Below are 17,955 nucleotides of genomic sequence, written 5' to 3'. Positions count from 1 at the left end.
TGAGAAATTATATTAAAATTAATAATGCAGCGTATCTGTAGAGTTTTTCTCTAGACTTTCATACAGGTGGTGTCTAGATGTGAAGAATGACATTCCTTAATATTTCTTTCTGGTTTGTTGCAGTCTTTAGCAAGACTGTCATGTGCGTTTAAAACAGAGAATCAAACTCGCATGGTAGTTTGCGACCTGGGAAACCCCATGAAAGCAGGAACTAAGGTAAGGTTTGGTCCAACAGATGTCTGGTAGCTCAAACAGGAGTACAGTTGGTGTTTTTCTTAATCACTGTAGTTTTTGGGCAGGATTTTTACTCAAAGGAATTTAAGATTAGATCTAGCTGATAATTTAGCTGCCCACATGTTTGGTTAGTTCAGTGGTAATTGGTTTCAAATTTCCAGCTAAATTAAAGGCTGAAAGAAGTGTTCATGAGTTTTACAATGCAACTCAAAAGGAGTGCTTCATTAAAAGTGGAATTAATGAACTCTGGTCCCTCATGGGTTTGTCTTTAGATTTATCTTTTATATTACTATATAATAAAGAGCTAGCTCATAACATGCCTTTCTCTGTGGGAACCTAATAGTGCTTCTTTCTTCTGCCTAGTTTTGTAAAGTTTGAGAATTTTGTCCAGTTGAGACCTCTGCTCTTCCACCAAATGTAGCTGAAATTGGAAGAACTAAAAAGCTATTAGTGGGATTGGGCAGATAATAAGATGATATGACAGAATAAGTCTTATTTTCTGAGGGAATAAAGTGAAAATCAGTCACAATTATAAACAAACACTTTGATGGTGCTTCTCTTCCGAGAGACATTTTGTATAGATGAATAAACGGTATTTCCAAAGCCTTTCTAAGCACATCAAGCCGAACAGTACAGATGTTGAAGCAACTATCACGCACTGACTGAGAACAAAACTTGGGAACCGAATTTAGAACCATTCAAGTGTTCTACAGTACTTCTTGCAACACATAGGGATACTCAGTTATGTGCAGAAATGGCTGAAGCGAAGGGAGCGAGCATGATGTAAACCTTAACATTTCTATTTTGTGGCAGCGATGGCTGAAATATACAGAGAGATTTCTAGTCTTGGTGAGCTGGAGGAGTTTTATTTGCCAGTTCTCTCTGTGTTCTTTATGACCATGTGCCTCAAGCAATTTTGCTGTAGTATAATAGTATTAGGAAGCTCTTATCATGTATTTTATTGTGCTTCCACTGAACCACCGTGATTTTTTTTCTAAAGCTATTAGCTGGCCTGCGTTTCAGCGTGCACCAGCAGTCTGAAATGGATACCTCTGTGAAGTTTGACTTGCAAATCCGAAGGTACGGAAATGTATGAGTATGCACCTCACCTGGTAGATAACATGCTAAGTAAATAGACTGTGAACTGAGCAGTTAGTTTCCCTCTGGACTAGTTCTCTGGTCTTTGCCTTGTAATTGTTTAAAAAATAAACACCTTTTTTTTAATGAATTGTATTTTCTAAAATAGAGGAGAAGATGTAAGAAAACACAATTTTTACGTCTGAATGCAGTTTCTTTTGCTTACAGCTTTTAGACAGGCCATGGCACAAGTGAAATACTAATAATGAGGAACAAAACCATTTAAAGTGTTTCAAGAAAAACTTTGTATTTTTGTGCATACACACTGTTGTGTGATCTCCTGACACTTGTGTAGTGCCACGGAATGACTTGTGTCTTTGAGTTTCTAGCCCTGTTTTAAAACTAATGTTTGAACTCTGAATTGCTTCTCATGTAAAGCCAGAATTTCAAATTTTAATGTATTTTGAGGATGAGAGGTACAAGTCTTTCAGAAAAGGCAATGCATGTGATGGTCTGAGCAGTGAACAATTTTGTGTTGTAGCCAGCATAAGAGAGCCTAAAAATTAAATGGAATGAAACAGTTGTGTTCCTGTTAATTACAAGATCAGCACAGCATGTCATACAAATGACATCTAAATATGAATTTATACCTACCAGAGATAATATTTAAGATTTGGAGATGTGATCAATAGAAATCTCTTTACCCAATACAATTTTATGTTGCTTAATGGACAGTAGAAATACAGCTGCTTTTTTTCCCTGTGGAGGACAAAAAGGTTTTTGTTTTTTTTTTTTCATTTTAAGGGCTTCATTTTTTTTTTAAATGTAGTGAATAAATTATTCTCATCCACATATAAATTTTTCATTTACAAGAGTTAAAGACATTTAAACCTGCCATTCTATTTTCATGATACAGTGGTTTGCCATACTGATCAAAGGCCTTGGCAGCATTAAATATGTCTTTGATCTCACACTGCTGTCTGTTTAATTTTTTCCCTCTTCTCTATCAGCTAGGAAGCTGGGCCACGAGGATGTGATTCCAGTTCTTTGCAGAAAGTGATTTTCTCTGGGCTGTCTGTTGTCTTTTGTAAGCTAACAGTGGTCACTAACTACCTTTTGCAGTCAGTGAGGCCACTTAAGTCATGCCTTTCTTCTGATGGAAGAGAAAGGAAGTTCCTGTAACATTTTACACCTTTTAGGGAAGGAATTGAGATCAGTGATGCAATCAAACAGGGTAATCACAGTTTATAGTGACAGGCATTATCAAGGTATTACCTTGAAGAGGTTTTAAAGATCACACTAGTTGTCTTAAACTCACAAAGCTAGATTTCCAAAGCTGGCACAATTCCTAGCACAACAATTCTAGTCTCTGAAAGGATGAGGTGTTTACAGGTCAGGAAAAAAAACACTGTTGCATGTATTTTATTTTATTTTTTTGTTTTTATTACAGCAGCAGTGAAGAATAATTAGAGGATTTAAGAAGATCTTTCTAAAGGAAAATGGTTAGGTAGCCAGAATAATCAGATATGTCTAAGAAGATCAGGATTCTGTTCCCAGCTCTGCTTTGAGTGGACTAGGAGTGTTGTTTGTATTTCTTTGTTTACAAAGAAAGTCGAGAGAAATTGACTCTGTGTGCCTTAATATTTGTTATCTCTTGCTGTATCTGAAGTGTAGGAATCTGATGTTAATTGTGTTCATTTGCTGCTTTAAACGCTGTGAAGAGGGGTAGGCAAAAGTAGCCCTGGCATACTTTTCTGCCTTGAGACTGGTTTGAGGCCAACAAGTCCCTGAGCAAACCAGATGTCCTGAAGTGGAAGTTAAGGCTCTTCTAGAAATATAGTTGATGTTATCCCACAGAGCTGGCATTTGAATTTTCTTATGTGCGGCAGCTAAGGAACAGTCAGCATTAGCTTCTTGTCCTTTATTGACCTCTCCCTGCTGAGGGACCTCCCAGCTGCACTAAGGGTGGGACTGTCACGCATTTAAGTATGAACTTGCTGGAATGTGCTCCTTAGTTTTTAGTAAATGTGCTTTCCCGTAGTGGCTCAGGAGTCGTGTTATGCTGTTTTGTACTATTTTTTTTGTTTTTTTTTTAATATGCTTAGCTTATTTCATTTTAGAAATCAACTTTTTATTTTCTTTGCAGTTCCAACCTGTATGACAATGTAAGTTCAGTAGCGTTCTATCAGGCTGACCTTGCCATTTTAGCAGCCGTTGAAATTCGAGGGTAAGCACTGGTACTATTTTAATAAATGTCTTCCTCAAATAAGCTTTGCATGTTTGCTTCTTTATAATTCAATGAACTTTCTTTCAGGTCTGCCTAAGTTTCCAAAAAGCCTTGGGGAATATTTAATCATAAAGAAAATATAGTTCTCTCTAGCCACCCTTTAGACTTTCAGATCTTAAATAATTCTAAATAATTATAAAATTAATTCCAAAAAGGAATGCTGTGCCTCTATAACTAGAGAGTTTTTTTTTTTTCTTGTGGGAGGCAGGACATCGCCTCTCACTTTTGCAGTTGCACACATCTCTCCAGACTACTTTCTTCCTCCACAAACTGACTGCATTTTCATCCAAAAACTCCTGAAACCTTTTCTAAAACCGAGGTTCAAAATCCTATTGAAGATACGTTTGCAATGCCCTCACCTTCTTCAGTCTTAAGTATAGTATTAATATTGTAATGACTCCATGACCTCCATTACTTCTGCTTACCAGAAATCTATACTTCACACCTAGAAGCTATACAATCTTCTTGCTTAGCCAGTTAAGTCAAATTCTTAAGTTGTCATTTTTAAAAATTTCCACTACATTCATTATTGTGATCTAATTTAGTTAATATTGGAGAGGTGGGGGGATGGCACAATCAGAAAAGATGGCACAACGGCTTCGCTGTTTCCAGTGCATGCTGAATTATTCTTATGACTGTACTGATAAGTCATCATCAATATTTCTCATTATCCAAGTATTTCACACTTTGGTTTTTTTTGGATGATATGTATGCATCTTAATTCTATTAATGCTTTACTAGATGTTGTAGGATGAATCTGAAGTTTAGGATAGGAAAAAAAAAGTTTCTAAATGCAAGGTTCATCTTTTCATGTAGAGAGGAAAACTGAACATTTAATATAAAGGCACTCAGCCTCTGTTTTTTCTGGTTTTATATACGGAAGATGAAAAATTAGAGATTGTATTTTAAGCATGTTGACTTTTCAGATGTTCTAGAGAATTACACTTTTCACTTCATACTTTAAAATAACAACTTGTTTGCTCCACTGTTTAGTGTTTCGTCTCCTGATCACATATTCCTTCCTATTGCAAATTGGCAGCCGAAGGAGAATCCAGAAACAGAAGATGATATTGGGCCACTAGTTCAGCATATTTATGAGGTATGCAATTACTACTAATTTCAGTTCCACAGCTCTGTGATAAACGAAAATTTTATTTTTTTTTTTTTTTTTTTAATGCTCGGTCAATAATTGGTATCTGCAAGAAGGGATTTAATGGCTGCAATTAGTGTAACAGGAGTGGCCAAATAGAAGAGGGTGATTTCTTACATCATTACACATATTTTACTTTCTAGCCCTTTGAAATCTAGATAAAACATTTGAATCAACTTCAACTCAGAAAATCACTCATGGCTGTAAATTATTCAGTATCCTTATTTGTATTCCAACTGTTCTGAATCATTACTGTCAAGTCTTTTGCCTCGAAAAATTTTAGTATGTATTTAAAATTTCCTTAAAATATTTATTACAGCTCTAATCTAGATAGTTCAATTAAACAAATCTTACTGAGAGATGGGTCAGCAAGAATAGTTTAAGTTGTTCTAGAACTTGAGACCACTTCTCTAAAGAAACATACGAATGTATGTATCTGCACCAAGAGTATCTTGGCTGAGACACATACAGTGGCTGTGAGTCATGCAATACACTACCAAAAAATACACTTTTTTTTTCAAGGAAATAAAATACCTTTCTTCAAGGCAAAAAACCTAATGCCACATAGCTTTTCTTCAAAGTAATTTTTACCAAATTACAGAAGTAATTTTAAGCTTTGCCTGTTGAGGGACTGAAGTTTACCTACCATTTTTAGGTGAAGTTGTTGATGCTATTGCCATGAGTGGTTGGGGCAGTATCATTTATGGCTCAAAAGTAAAGTAACAACTATATGCTCATTAACAAAGGCAGCAGCATTGGTGGTTTGGTTTTTTTTTTTTGGGCTTTTTTTTTTTTTTTTACATCTGTTCACTTTATATTCATAATCAGCTGAGAAACAATGGTCCAAGTGCGTTCAGCAAGGTGATGATGACTCTGCAGTGGCCTTACAAATATAAAAATGACACACTGTTGTATATTGTTCAATATGAAATTGATGGTCCCATGAACTGCACTTCTGATATGGAAATCAATCCATTGAAAATTAAGGTAAGCAGGACTTCTACTTTTCCTTGAGTGGAATGAAGTATGTTTGTTTCAGAAACACACTCAAAATAACCAAATCCCAGAGAATATCTAACACTGTCTAACACTTCAGTTGACAATAGATTGTCAACCCAAAGATAAATTCGTCTTGTTTTTTGGGGTGGTTTTTGGTGTCTTTCTTTTTTTCTCCTTGAAGACTGTACTATATGAGTTTTAAGTCCTAAGCAATGGAACTATATTGAATGAGGTCGTGAACAAAAACATTTCAGATGCTTCTGGGACGTTTATGTAATTTTTTTTGTTGTTTTATTTCTTGGAAGAAAATGGCACTATTTTTTCTATTACTAACTTATTTATCTAGGCCCTCACCCAAGTGCCACAGAGGTCAGTAAGGGTGTTTCAATGGGGCTTAACAGTATGCTATCACTGCCAGCAAAACATGCAGAGCAGGGAGCAGAAGAAACTCCTTTTTTCTAAGTTGGACTAGACAAAGAAACACCAGATAAAAGCCAGCAAGTTTGATTGAGAGTATAGAGCTGAATTCTAAGACAATTTAGAACAAGTAGTAAAAATCAGTATATTAGTTCTAGAAGAATTTAAGCAAACATATGGATAAAAAGACTAAAGGAAGATATTCCATGTATAGAACAACAAAGAATACTCCTGTATTTGGATGATCAGAAAGCAACTTTAGTGAATATATAAAAACAAATTTCCTGTGCTTTTGCTCTACCATTTGTAATATATATTTTTTTACAACTGTCTTGTAAGTTTTCTCACATGAATTTGTTATATAGAGGACAAAGTAGCATGGTTCTTCCTAGTCCCATATGTAAATTTGCAATTTTACACTGAGAATTTATAAGGGATTACTGAAATTTACTAAACCTACTGTACACTTTTTCAAGCTCCTCCTAAAAAACTTTTTTTAGGATGTTTGGATGTAGTCTCTATGTGGAACATCAGTACCATACTAATACTATTTATTTTCAGAGTTAAAAACTGAAATGTTGAGGAAAAATCTTGAATAAAAGATTAAAAACTTGAATTATTTATTGCAGTTTAAGAGTATTTCTTTTATATACATGGAAAAGTTTTGAGTTGAAGAAGAATTAAGATACTGGAGGCTCTGTGTTAGATCTTAGTAGAAATTTGCATCTGTGATCTAGAAAAAGCAGGAGTAACACTTTACTTACAGCTGTGGGTAAAGCCAAGTTCTGAAGAAAAGCTAGGATAAAAAGAGAGAAACCTGATCAGTTATATATTTCCTTGACCTTAACTTTGAAGTCTGCAAATATCTAAATGTACGAATTATTTATTATCTGAATTTCCTTGGTGTATCCTAGATTTCTGCTTCTAAAGATGATGATAAGAATGAAACACTTAGCAGGGAAGATAATAACAATCATCGTATCAGTCGAAGGGATGTAACTGCCATTGAAGGAGATGTGCATACTTTGGTAAGCTTTCAGCATTGATATGTTGACATTGATTTTGGTTTTTTAATGGAGGGATGAAACCTCCATGAGATCTAGAATCATTTCAGAAAATCCATGTTCTGTATTCAAACGGATAACAGACAAAAAAAAAAGTAATATGATCTGGAGCTGTTGTGTTTTGTGGTTTTTGTGTTTTGTTTTGGTTTTTTTTTTTGTTTTTTTTTTTGTTTTTTTTCCCCAACGTGGATCAGTTTTCCTCGGGGCAGTCAGCCAACGAGGCATATGCCTACAGGTTTGTGCTGCTGGGTTTTAAGTCCTTAAAAACAAAGGTCAAATTGGGCACTTCATTTGGTGTCAGGCTCCTGTATTGTGCTATGTCCTGAATTTGAAAATCAGTACTTCATAGGAGGAAGGCTGGTAAAATAAGATAACTGAGAAGAAGCCAGGTGAGTGCTGCAGTCATCATCTTTGCTACGAATGACAGCTGATTTCACAACGTGTTTCCTAGCTGATCAGTGGACATTCTGCAGTCAGACATGCAGAGAACCTGTCCTTTCTAAACAAGATGGGAAATAATCTGTAATATGAAGTAAATGTCTTGGCACATCCCTGACTTTGTAACTACGCTTGCAGAAACAAATTATTTCTACTTTGGGCAAGGCAGGACAAGCAGGCAGCTACGAGAAATGCTTGGGAGTTTAGAGTGGACCAATAGCACTAAGGCAGTACAACCAGGATTTCAGAAATGTTTAAACTCTGGAGAGGACAAAAAAAAGGACTGAGCAAAGAAAGTTAAAACAGGAATTCATTTCTGATTTTATGGTGAGACAAGTTACTTTATTTTTTTTTTTTTCTTAGATGTAAGCTGCAAATATTCTTCGGTATCTATACATGCAGTTCTGAAGGGGTTTTTAGTTTTTCAGGGTTTTTTGTTTTTAAGGCCTTGGTTTTTGGCAGATCTTCCCAATGACTCAGCAGGATTTCACCCCAGAGACTAATATCCAGTATCTGTAATAATTTCACTAAGTTGTACTTACACTGGCAGATATACCTACACTGTACAGTGCTTTTATCTATAGTACAGCTAAAATTGCAATTATAAAATGAAGCCTTGTTTTGTTCTGCGTACTAATGGTTTAGCGTCAATATTATCTGATGGATTTTAATGGAAATGTGGTTGAGAAAGGCCGGTTGAACTTGTGTAGTCCTAAGTATAGCTTATAGATTAGGTCAGTCAGTCAAGTTTGAAGACCTCTGTTGAATGCAACAAAGCATATTTTGTCATGAGTTTTTCTATGAAAAAAACCACGAGGATGAGGGTAACGCAAATTGGTAAGAAACCACTCCCTCACTGTCCAACACTTTTTCCTGTGTATGTAGATAAAGTACATGCCTTAAAGCTACTGCCAGCTGCTTCACCTTTGGGATTCAAGGGACTTACATATGTATTTTTTTTTTTTTTTCTGAATGCAAACTTACGGAACACTGGAAGTAATTACTGAATATTGGTGTTTATTTAATATATTTGAGTAGTTTATGGTGCTTTGCCAGGAAAATATGACAATAAAGTATGTATATGAGTAAAGTAATGCCACTAATGACTTATCAAATATTTTCATATTTGGAATATCATTCCTATTTTTATATGCAGGGCTGTGGAACTGCTGATTGTTTAAAAATAGTCTGTCAAGTTGGCCACCTGGAAAGGGGAAAGAGTGCAATATTGTATTTAAAATCACGCCTTTGGACCCAAACGTTCATGAATGTGAGTGACTGAATGTTCTCTCCCCGCCTCTGAAACATAAAAAGTTATTTTTGTACCCACATGCAATACTAATTTTTTTTTTTCTTATACAGAAAGAAAATCAGAATCACTCCTATTCTCTGAAATCATCTGCCTCTTTCAGTGTTATAGAGTTCCCATATAAGAACCTTTCCTTTGAAGATATCCACAATTCTACAGTAGTAAGTCGTTTACATTCAGCTTGAGTTGCATACATAATTACTTCAAAATTAATACAAAAACATTTGACTGTTGAGTAGCTTTTTTTTGTGGCTTGGTGTAACTGTAATTTTATCAAATATTTGATTAATATACTAATTTCAGTTATATATGTACAATTGAGGGTAAACAATTTTTGTCCTAAAAATAGAGCTAACAATATTTGTAGCTTTAAAGACCTAAGTGAAAATGAAAAAAAAATGAACAGTCCTAATGTTCTTGTTAATGCCATTGTTGTTGGAGCAATATTTTACTTAAAAATTGTCTTCTACTGTAGTAGCACTTAGAGCTTGAATAATGGACCTTTATTATATTATATGAAGTACTATGTGAATGTGGAACAAAAAGACCATCTGTGCCCTAGAGGGTTTCAAAGAGAAAGGAGACAGGCTGCAAACAGAAGGGAAGATACAAGCCATTTATTTGGGTTGTCAAATTGAAAGTTTTGGTAGGCACTATAGCATAAAAGATCTCAAGAAAGGAGTTGAAAAGGATTGTGATTTATTTATATTTTAATATGGTTTCTAATGTCTATTATCAGCTGGGTTTTTATCTCCTAAGCCTTGTGGAGTTGTTTTTTTTTTTTTGTTTCAAGGAATACTGCCTTTTGAGAAAAAAGGGAAATGCCCTGAATTATATTTCTCTAATTCCCAAATAAATTCCAGATTCCTCAATTCTACTGGAAATCATCAAGCATTACAAAATACACGTTGCCATGCTATCACTGATTGCAAAAAACCAAAACCAAACAACAAAAAAACCTCAACTCCCAACCTTCTGTTTTTATTTAAGTTGCAAACCCTGTTAAATTTGGGTCAGTGAAGCCTTTATGTCACTATTAATCTATAGCTGTTTACTCACATTGGCGAGAAAAAGTAATTTATGCTGGATTAAGATTATCTGGTACACTACAGAATAAAAATATGCAAGACTTAAACTTCATGAATGAACACTGCTGAGCAAAGTGTGATTTATTGTGTTTTTATATTAGGTTACTACAAATATTACGTGGGGCATTCAACCACAGCCTATGCCTGTGCCAGTGTGGGTTATAATTTTGGCTGTCCTAGCAGGATTATTGCTCTTGGCTGTTCTAGTGTTTGTTATGTACAGGGTAAGTACTGTTTCATATTGTTTTCTTTACCCTACTAGTGATGTATTACTTCAAATAGTACCAGCAGCTTGCAGAAATACCTTGGGTCCCATAATCACCTAAATCAGTTACGTTTCTGGATAACTGTAAAAACTTTTCAGCTTTGTCAAGAAGTAGTTAAATAAAAGAGCCTGTTGTGTGATTGTGCTGAATTCCTCAGTTTAATTTTTCACCTGATATTTATTGGCTTTGGAGGTCAAAAATAAGGAAAAACGAAGTAGGAAGGGAAAAAAATCAAGTAACTAATTAGTTGAGATGTGAGCAAGAAGGAAGGAGAAAGATAACAGGATGTGTGTGTTTTGAAAATCACCATGCAATTTCTTTATTGTTCTGTGAATCACAGATGGGCTTTTTCAAACGGGTGAGACCACCTCAGGAAGAACAAGAAAGGGAACAACTGCAACCACATGAGAATGGGGAAGGAACATCAGAGGCTTAAGCAGAGTTTTATCTGTAAGACATTCTGAAATCTTAAAATGCCTACATCTTGGTTACGAATATTGGTTTCCCCTTAAGGAAAAAACACTCATGACTGCAAACCTGCTGGTCTCAGAAGGTATCAGCATGTACAAAATAATAGCAACATATTTAAATCCTTTTTGTATTAATTATGTTCATACATGTGACTAACACATCTGCACTGATTTGTATGTGAAAAAAATAAGTAATTTGTAGTGCTATGATTTTGCTTATTGCGATGTAGGAAACGTCATCTTTTTTGATTCACGGACCAACTTTACATGAATTGCTACACAGATTCTGCATTTGCTCTTGAAGCCAACAGCTTCTATAGATACTTGCTGGATTACATGTTCAGTTTTGATTGATTTTTGTTGGAGTACACTACACTTCATTTCCTAGCTCTTGAAAGCTAGCTGCACAAAAAGAAATTAACATAGCTTGTTTTACAAAACTGAAGAATATTCTTTGACCCATTAACTCAACTGATGATTTTCTTCCTGCTCAAAAAATAAGAAAGAGATTATTCAGTGGAATCGCTCGCGTCCGATACCTATTCTGCATGCCTGTTCCCCTTCCTTCTCAGTCATCTGTCCTGTGGTTTCCCTCTAGACAAATATGGTTCTCCAGGCCCAAGGTCTCTAACTGTAGGGATTGAGCCTACAGAAATGGAAGTGAGCGGTAGAAGGCTGGGATGATGTACTTCCTATGGGACCTAGTGAAAAGATTCAGGGAAAGATCCAAAGACTCTGCTGTGTATTTCCACGGAGCAGAATCCAGGTGTTCCACAGAATTCTTGACAGCATGGATCCATTCAGGTACCGCTGGGGACAAAATGTTGGACTGTGGCTGCCAACAGACATGTCTGATGAGAAAACTCATAGCCTTTATGTTCACAAGTCAAACCTCCACAAGGTTTGAAGTTAAGCCTGTACATTACTTCAGTCATATGTCAGTTTCTGGCAAAGCAATGGAGGGAGTACTCTGTGACAGGTTACCTGATGCATTGTAAGGAAGCTGTTGTTAATTCCCACGTTCTGTGATTGACTGTGTCCAAGTGCAGGATGGAGTAATACAGGGTCTGTGTAAACTACACTATCTGCCAGCCAAGTGTATCTAGATTACATCAGTACTTCAGCCACACTCCTGCGTGTGCCTTGCCACCTGCCCTGAGAGAACAGCTTGTCAAATGAAGCAGAGTATAGCTGGCAACGTGAAAGGGTTTGAAAAGAGAAGGTTGATTTGGCTTGTTTTATTTCATTCATTCATTGTTTCATTCATTGTATGATGCATTGCACAAAAGACATTTCATTGCACAAGACATTTCATTATGTTCAATACATTTCATTACCAGAAAAGACACTAAATATTTTGTTTTGTGGTTGTTTTTTAAACATACCAAAAGTTCAGTGGTTGAAAGCCATGAGTTTGTCACTCTTATTTCCCTCAGCATTGGTGTGGTAAAATTAAGCTCCTTATATTTAGAAGAGAACACGAGAACACTGTATATATGCATTTCAGTAGACATGTAACTGGAAATTACGAGGCTGTTTGGCTTGTAACCATGTGTAGCTGTGTTGCACAAATCTTAGAGTGGACATACTTAAAACTATTACAAAGGTGCCTTATATAGGATTTGTTTATTCTCTATTCTAAAAAGGGTATAAATTACATTATAAACTGCCTGTATAGAGCCACAGACAGAAAGGAAAACTTCTACTGGAATTATACCAGTGAGATTTCTATGCAGACAAGCTCTTAAAAGGACAAAAACTCTGGTTTGGTTTGGTTTTTTTATCTTGGCGATTTTTGTTTAAAGCTGCATCTCCCCAATAAGTACTGCAATGCCCAGTAAACCCAGAATTATCTGAAATGAACAGTTTGACTCAACTCTCATTTCTGCATCCTTTCTGAGATGTAAAATCCACAAATGTCTTTCCTCATAAGTCCATTCTCACTCACAGAACCGTGATGGCATTTGAGTCTCTAAAGGAGGTAGCACAAAGTCTGTGGGGGCCAGTATGTATATCAGATATAGGCTTGCTTATTTATCCATTCACATGTTTTTGTTTTAGACAATTTGTTTAGATACAATTAGTTAATATGAGAGAGTATAGGGCGTAATTCCGCTTTCACTTTTTCAAGGTCATCAGTGTGGCCAATGTTCTATTTTTGTCTTTACTTCTAGTATTGTTACTAGTAATATAGTAAAGAATCAGGAGTCAGGCTTTGATCCTGGCCTCAAAATGTGACTTTTATAAAACACAATTTTGGTTACTTACACAGGCTTCTATTCACACACTTTGTCAACTGATTATGTATGTGCAAGAAGATTGTTTTTACCCAGACTTAATCCTAGTAGTTTAAGAGGTTTAAGACACTGTCAGACAGATTATAGCTCTAATTCTTATATGTGTGCTTTCATTACATGTACATGCTGTGTTGACTTGAAATTTATTAGACTACTTGCATGTCTAGGCATTATAAGGAGATGAAAACTGAAAAAAAAAAAAAGGCATGATTGAGATCTCTTCAGCTCACATGGAAGGGATTCGTAGCCTTGTTCATGTCAGTGCTAACTACATCTTTGTTTTACTGTGGCAACTGGAAACTCTCATTTTGCTGATTTTCAGGATAAAACCATACATTTTATTGGTATAACTACTGTAGTTATGGAAAGTTTATTCCATTTAATGAAGTTACATGAAGTAAGACTTATTTAAGTGATTTTTATTTTCTTGCTCTCTACTGGAGAATAAAAGCAAATAGTTGCTTCTCCTATGTCCACTAATTGTCAGTTTGGTTAAAAAACCCCAGTAGCATGTATAAATAGAGTATACGGGTTACTTGGTGAACACAGATATAACACCCAAATTCAATTTCAAGTAACATTGGTGTTTCAGAAAGTTTCTGAACAGGATGCTTTCCTGAATAGGGGTTCAGGAAACCTTTGATATCGCATTCTAGATCCAGCAATAAGATTACAGACTATAGATGTACTTGTGTCAGTATGAATTTCATATTGACTTACGCTCATTGATGTATTAGTATAGCAAATATTGTAGAGTGATGTTAAAACTTTTAAAGAAACTTTAAAAAATGTATTTTGGAATGAAATTAATGCCCTTGAGTCAAAATTGATGTGCATAAGATGCATAATGTAAGCATTAAAAAAATACAAGTACAGTAACAGGTAAGAGTTATATTTCAGAAGCACATTTTTTATGAATATAAAATCAGCAGCTGTAATTATTTAGACAATAAAACATTTTAAGAGCTATATCTTCGATAATGAAATATTAAATTCTATAAGTACTCCAGTTTGCAATTATTGCAGCATCTCATGATCAGTATTAAAAGGTGATTTATATTACAAAATAAATATTATCTATTACTATATTTGGCAGTGTTTTGAAAATGTAAAGTGAGGAACCTAAGTTATGGGTTGGCATTTCTTTCAAGAAACTACCAAATTGTGGAGATAGCTTTTGCTTAAGCATGACTGCAAGGTCAAATACAGGATACATTTATCAACGTCAGTTGAAATCTTTGAGGAAAGGTTTGAAGATATCAGTATCAAGTTTATAATTTTATTTGTCCCATTTTTCTGTTTTAAGTTTTAATTGACATGTTGATATTTTGATTAGCATAATGCTTTTGGAAACTTTAAGGAAGTTTTTTTTTTTTTTAAGGAAGTTTATTTTTATTCCAAGCAAAGATATTTTTAATATTTAGTTGTTTCTAAACTTGTATCCATGCTTAAGTAGTCTAAGGTAAATGCTCACGGGTATTTTGAAAATATTTTAGCTATAATCAGCATGTCCTTGATGATTTGAAGGATTCATATTGCACTTAAAATTTTGCAACATTTGCATTTGCTGTTGGTTACCCTGGCATAGGCCCTGCACTATTTTTTCCTGCACCCTCACAAATAGTCACAGAGCAGCATTACTCTGGTGAAAATCTAGTCAGTTTTTGTCTTCGGTCCAGACTAAGACCTATTCCACGGTGTAATGAAGTCAAAGAAGACCTGACATTCATTGCAACTGGCTTTGAATGTGGCCCTTTGTGTTCAATGCTGCTGGCTGTTAATGAGGGGGTGGGGGGGGAAGGATTTTTAGAGAAGGAAAATGGAAATTAAAAAAAAAATAAAAAGATAGTGGCAGACCACAGATGAGCCTTACAGCAATGAGATGATTTTTTTCTGTCTGTTTCTGAGATGGGAAGAACCCATTACTCGTCTGTTGGCAGTGGCCTCCTATTACAAATCCCACAGTTTGGACCATGATTATATGCTGAGCTCTAATAACTCTCATTGACTTGAGTGGGATCCGAACTCTTTGGTACTGAATCTCTAACTCCTAATTCCCAAGTGCAATATAACATGATCAGATCTACTTCACTGCCAAGTTTTCTGTTTATTTTTGTTTGCCTAAGAAGGGATGTAGCATTTGTTGACTTGCAGTGGTCAATATTTTAAAGACTTCAACAAAACCGCTGTGTTAAATTAAAGTGATGAATGGTACGGAAAGTTTTTGATCACCCACATTGGGTGAAACATGATGTATATTCTTAAGTGTATCCATTACTAACTCTTGAGTTATTGAGAATTGGTACAATATTCTTTAAGCCCACTGTGGAAAATTTGATGAGAGACTATACAAATAATGGGTTTGAGTCTGTAGTGCTACTACTGTTTCATGTGATTATGGTATTTAGTATTTCAGTCTATTTTTTCCCAGCATGTAGATTTTTTTTTTTTATATAACACAGGAGATCTAACCTTTCATGCAATGACCTTCTCCAGATATGCTGCATTAAGGTTGAATAACTTGACCCTTGGCTTTTGCAAAGAAAATGATGATTTAATGTAGCATTTGAACCTTCAACAAACTTTTACAGGTTTAGGTGGCCCTTTTCCAGTCCATCAAGGAAACCTATATTTGCTATGATACAAATACGTTGAAAATGTAACATTTTATTTCTTCGTAAAAGAGGGGTTTTTTTTGTCTTTTTTTTTGGTTTTGCTTGTGCATTAAATCAGTAGAGCATTGTTTGCAGAAGCAGAAATATAACATATTAACGAGACTGCTGAATTTTGAGTTTCTTAGTCATGTAGTAAATACTTGTAACATAAATGGAAATATCCTCAGTTACTATGAACTTGTTTCAAAGATCTTTGGTACATTTAAGGAGAGCAATATACATTTGAAGCCACCTTATTTTTATTAAACTATAAATCTTGCAAAAAAAGAGTGGGTATTGTGGCACAGTAATTTTGTATGGATATTAAATATATCGCTATTAAGCTATGGTTTTCTACTCATTCTTTTAATCCTAATTCAAATTCGATTTTTATTAAGTTGTATTTTTCTATATATGTGTACAAGTTCAAAACATTGATTGGAAAAACTGAAAAATGTAAGTGTTGATTCTGATATTTAGAATTTTGGAATAAAATACCTCCTATTTAACAGGAATTCTGGTTTTTTGGGGTTTTTTTTTGTTTTTTTTTTTAATCTTAGGTGTATTTTTTCAAATGCATTTAATTCACCTGAAAATATTTCCAAGCATATGTTTGTAATCCACAGTTATCTACAGAATATGAAAAGGTCACATTTACACAACCTTCATGTTCTCAGCTCCAGCAGCATATATTAACCTTGAGTCAAAAAATTTAGTAATCACAAGCAAGAAAGAGGATCTAGTCACAAATCATATTCTGTCACCAGAAAACTGATTTCCTACAAAAACTTTTGTATACCGAAGATAAATATTTGAGATTTTATAGCTGCCACGTGGTGAGTGAATGGTGAATTCTTGTCCTTTGATTGGCAAAACTCTCAGAGAGGTGTTGTTTCTTTTCTTGTTGCATTATTAGACTAATTTTATCTTAGTATTACATTCTTTCTAATTCACAATTATATTCATCTTTGTGAATGAGGTGACAATAAATATTTTGTGTCACAAGAAAGGCATACATGTTTATTTCACATTGCTAGAACACTGAATTAGAAACAAATGTTGGTGGTTGTGAACCCTTTGGAAAAACTCCAACCTACTGTGTTCCGTGGCTTACTAGTAAAGAATTTGTTAATGTAAAGAAAATAATTAAAAAGGACACTAAAAAGCTGAAAAACTGATATTTGTCTTTTAATTAACAGCTGTCCTCACAGTAGCTACACCTAATGTGCATAAGAAGCATCACAGTAGTAGTCAAAATATGACTCTTAGCGTTTGTTCAATACACACTGCAGCCAACACAGGCCTCGTTTTTGTTCAACATGATACCTTCAGTTAGTTATCAGCTCACTGATCACCACATCTGTTTAGCAGTTCCAAATTAATGCATTATTGAGAAATTAGTGACAACAGCTGCCTCATTACAGCAGCAAGGCAACAGAGCAGTTTTTCCAAGTCCCATCTTATGCCATAACCACCTTAAACAAAATGATGGTTCATATCTTGAGGTTATTTACATCAACACAACTCCACTGCCTCCCCTGGAGTTACGCTGGTTTACATTGTCCAGGTTTCTGACTCTCTGCATACATGCATGGTATTGTATTGTATGCTTTTATCATTAGTGCATTTCTAAATTAATTACTAATCCATTAGTACTTCATGACATATTAGTACATTAATACATTTTTAAAATTGCAGTTTAAGTAATTTTAACAACACGGTGGAAAGTTGAAAATACTTTTTTTTGGTTAAAAATAGTATTTGTTATGAACATTTCATCAATATATTGTGTCATAAACATAAAGAATTAGGATTAGTGTTGTCAGCAGCCCATCTTCTGACAAGGTATTTCACAACCAATCTATTTTACTGCATCTTTCTGATAAGTCTAAAAGTTTGGTGCTGCATTATCACCTCTCCTGACAGACAGAAAAAATATCACATTATGAGTCTTTACAATTTCACATGCAGACCATGTCTGTGTGGTGTTGGGTTTTTTTTGAGTTTTGCAGAATCTTTCTGTATTTACATTTGTGTCATTTGTATATATGCTTTTTCAATCCTTGACAAAATATGAGATGCTATGTTACATCCCTTCAGTGGGTGACGACGATGGTTGTAATTTGTTTAAAGTTTGAAGAGTGTGTGAGCAACCTTTAAAGACTGCAGGAGTTACTGCTGGACATACTTCCTCAAGTAAATACT

At 34.9% G+C, this 17,955-nt stretch overlaps 1 protein-coding gene across 1 annotated transcript in view; it reads left to right on the top strand.

Moving 5' to 3' along the window:
* The window catches only part of ITGAV (integrin subunit alpha V), a 49,301-nt gene extending 32,542 nt beyond the window's left edge, over positions 1–16,759 (top strand). Inside the window, exons 21-30 of the mRNA XM_086751572.1 lie at positions 124–216; positions 1,235–1,314; positions 3,458–3,538; positions 4,592–4,697; positions 5,577–5,735; positions 7,079–7,192; positions 8,823–8,936; positions 9,029–9,136; positions 10,165–10,287; positions 10,670–16,759. Coding sequence (XP_086607698.1) covers positions 124–216; positions 1,235–1,314; positions 3,458–3,538; positions 4,592–4,697; positions 5,577–5,735; positions 7,079–7,192; positions 8,823–8,936; positions 9,029–9,136; positions 10,165–10,287; positions 10,670–10,765 — 1,074 coding nt within the window. The 3' untranslated portion in view covers positions 10,766–16,759. The remainder of the gene's footprint in view (positions 1–123; positions 217–1,234; positions 1,315–3,457; positions 3,539–4,591; positions 4,698–5,576; positions 5,736–7,078; positions 7,193–8,822; positions 8,937–9,028; positions 9,137–10,164; positions 10,288–10,669) is intronic.
* The last annotated feature ends 1,196 nt before the right edge of the window (positions 16,760–17,955 follow it).

This window comes from Chlamydotis macqueenii, chromosome 6, assembly GCF_036417535.1.
Source record: "Chlamydotis macqueenii isolate bChlMac1 chromosome 6, bChlMac1.mat, whole genome shotgun sequence".
In the NCBI taxonomy this organism is placed as follows: Eukaryota; Metazoa; Chordata; class Aves; order Otidiformes; family Otididae; genus Chlamydotis; species Chlamydotis macqueenii.
This window is presented reverse-complemented; position numbering and strand designations above follow the sequence as displayed.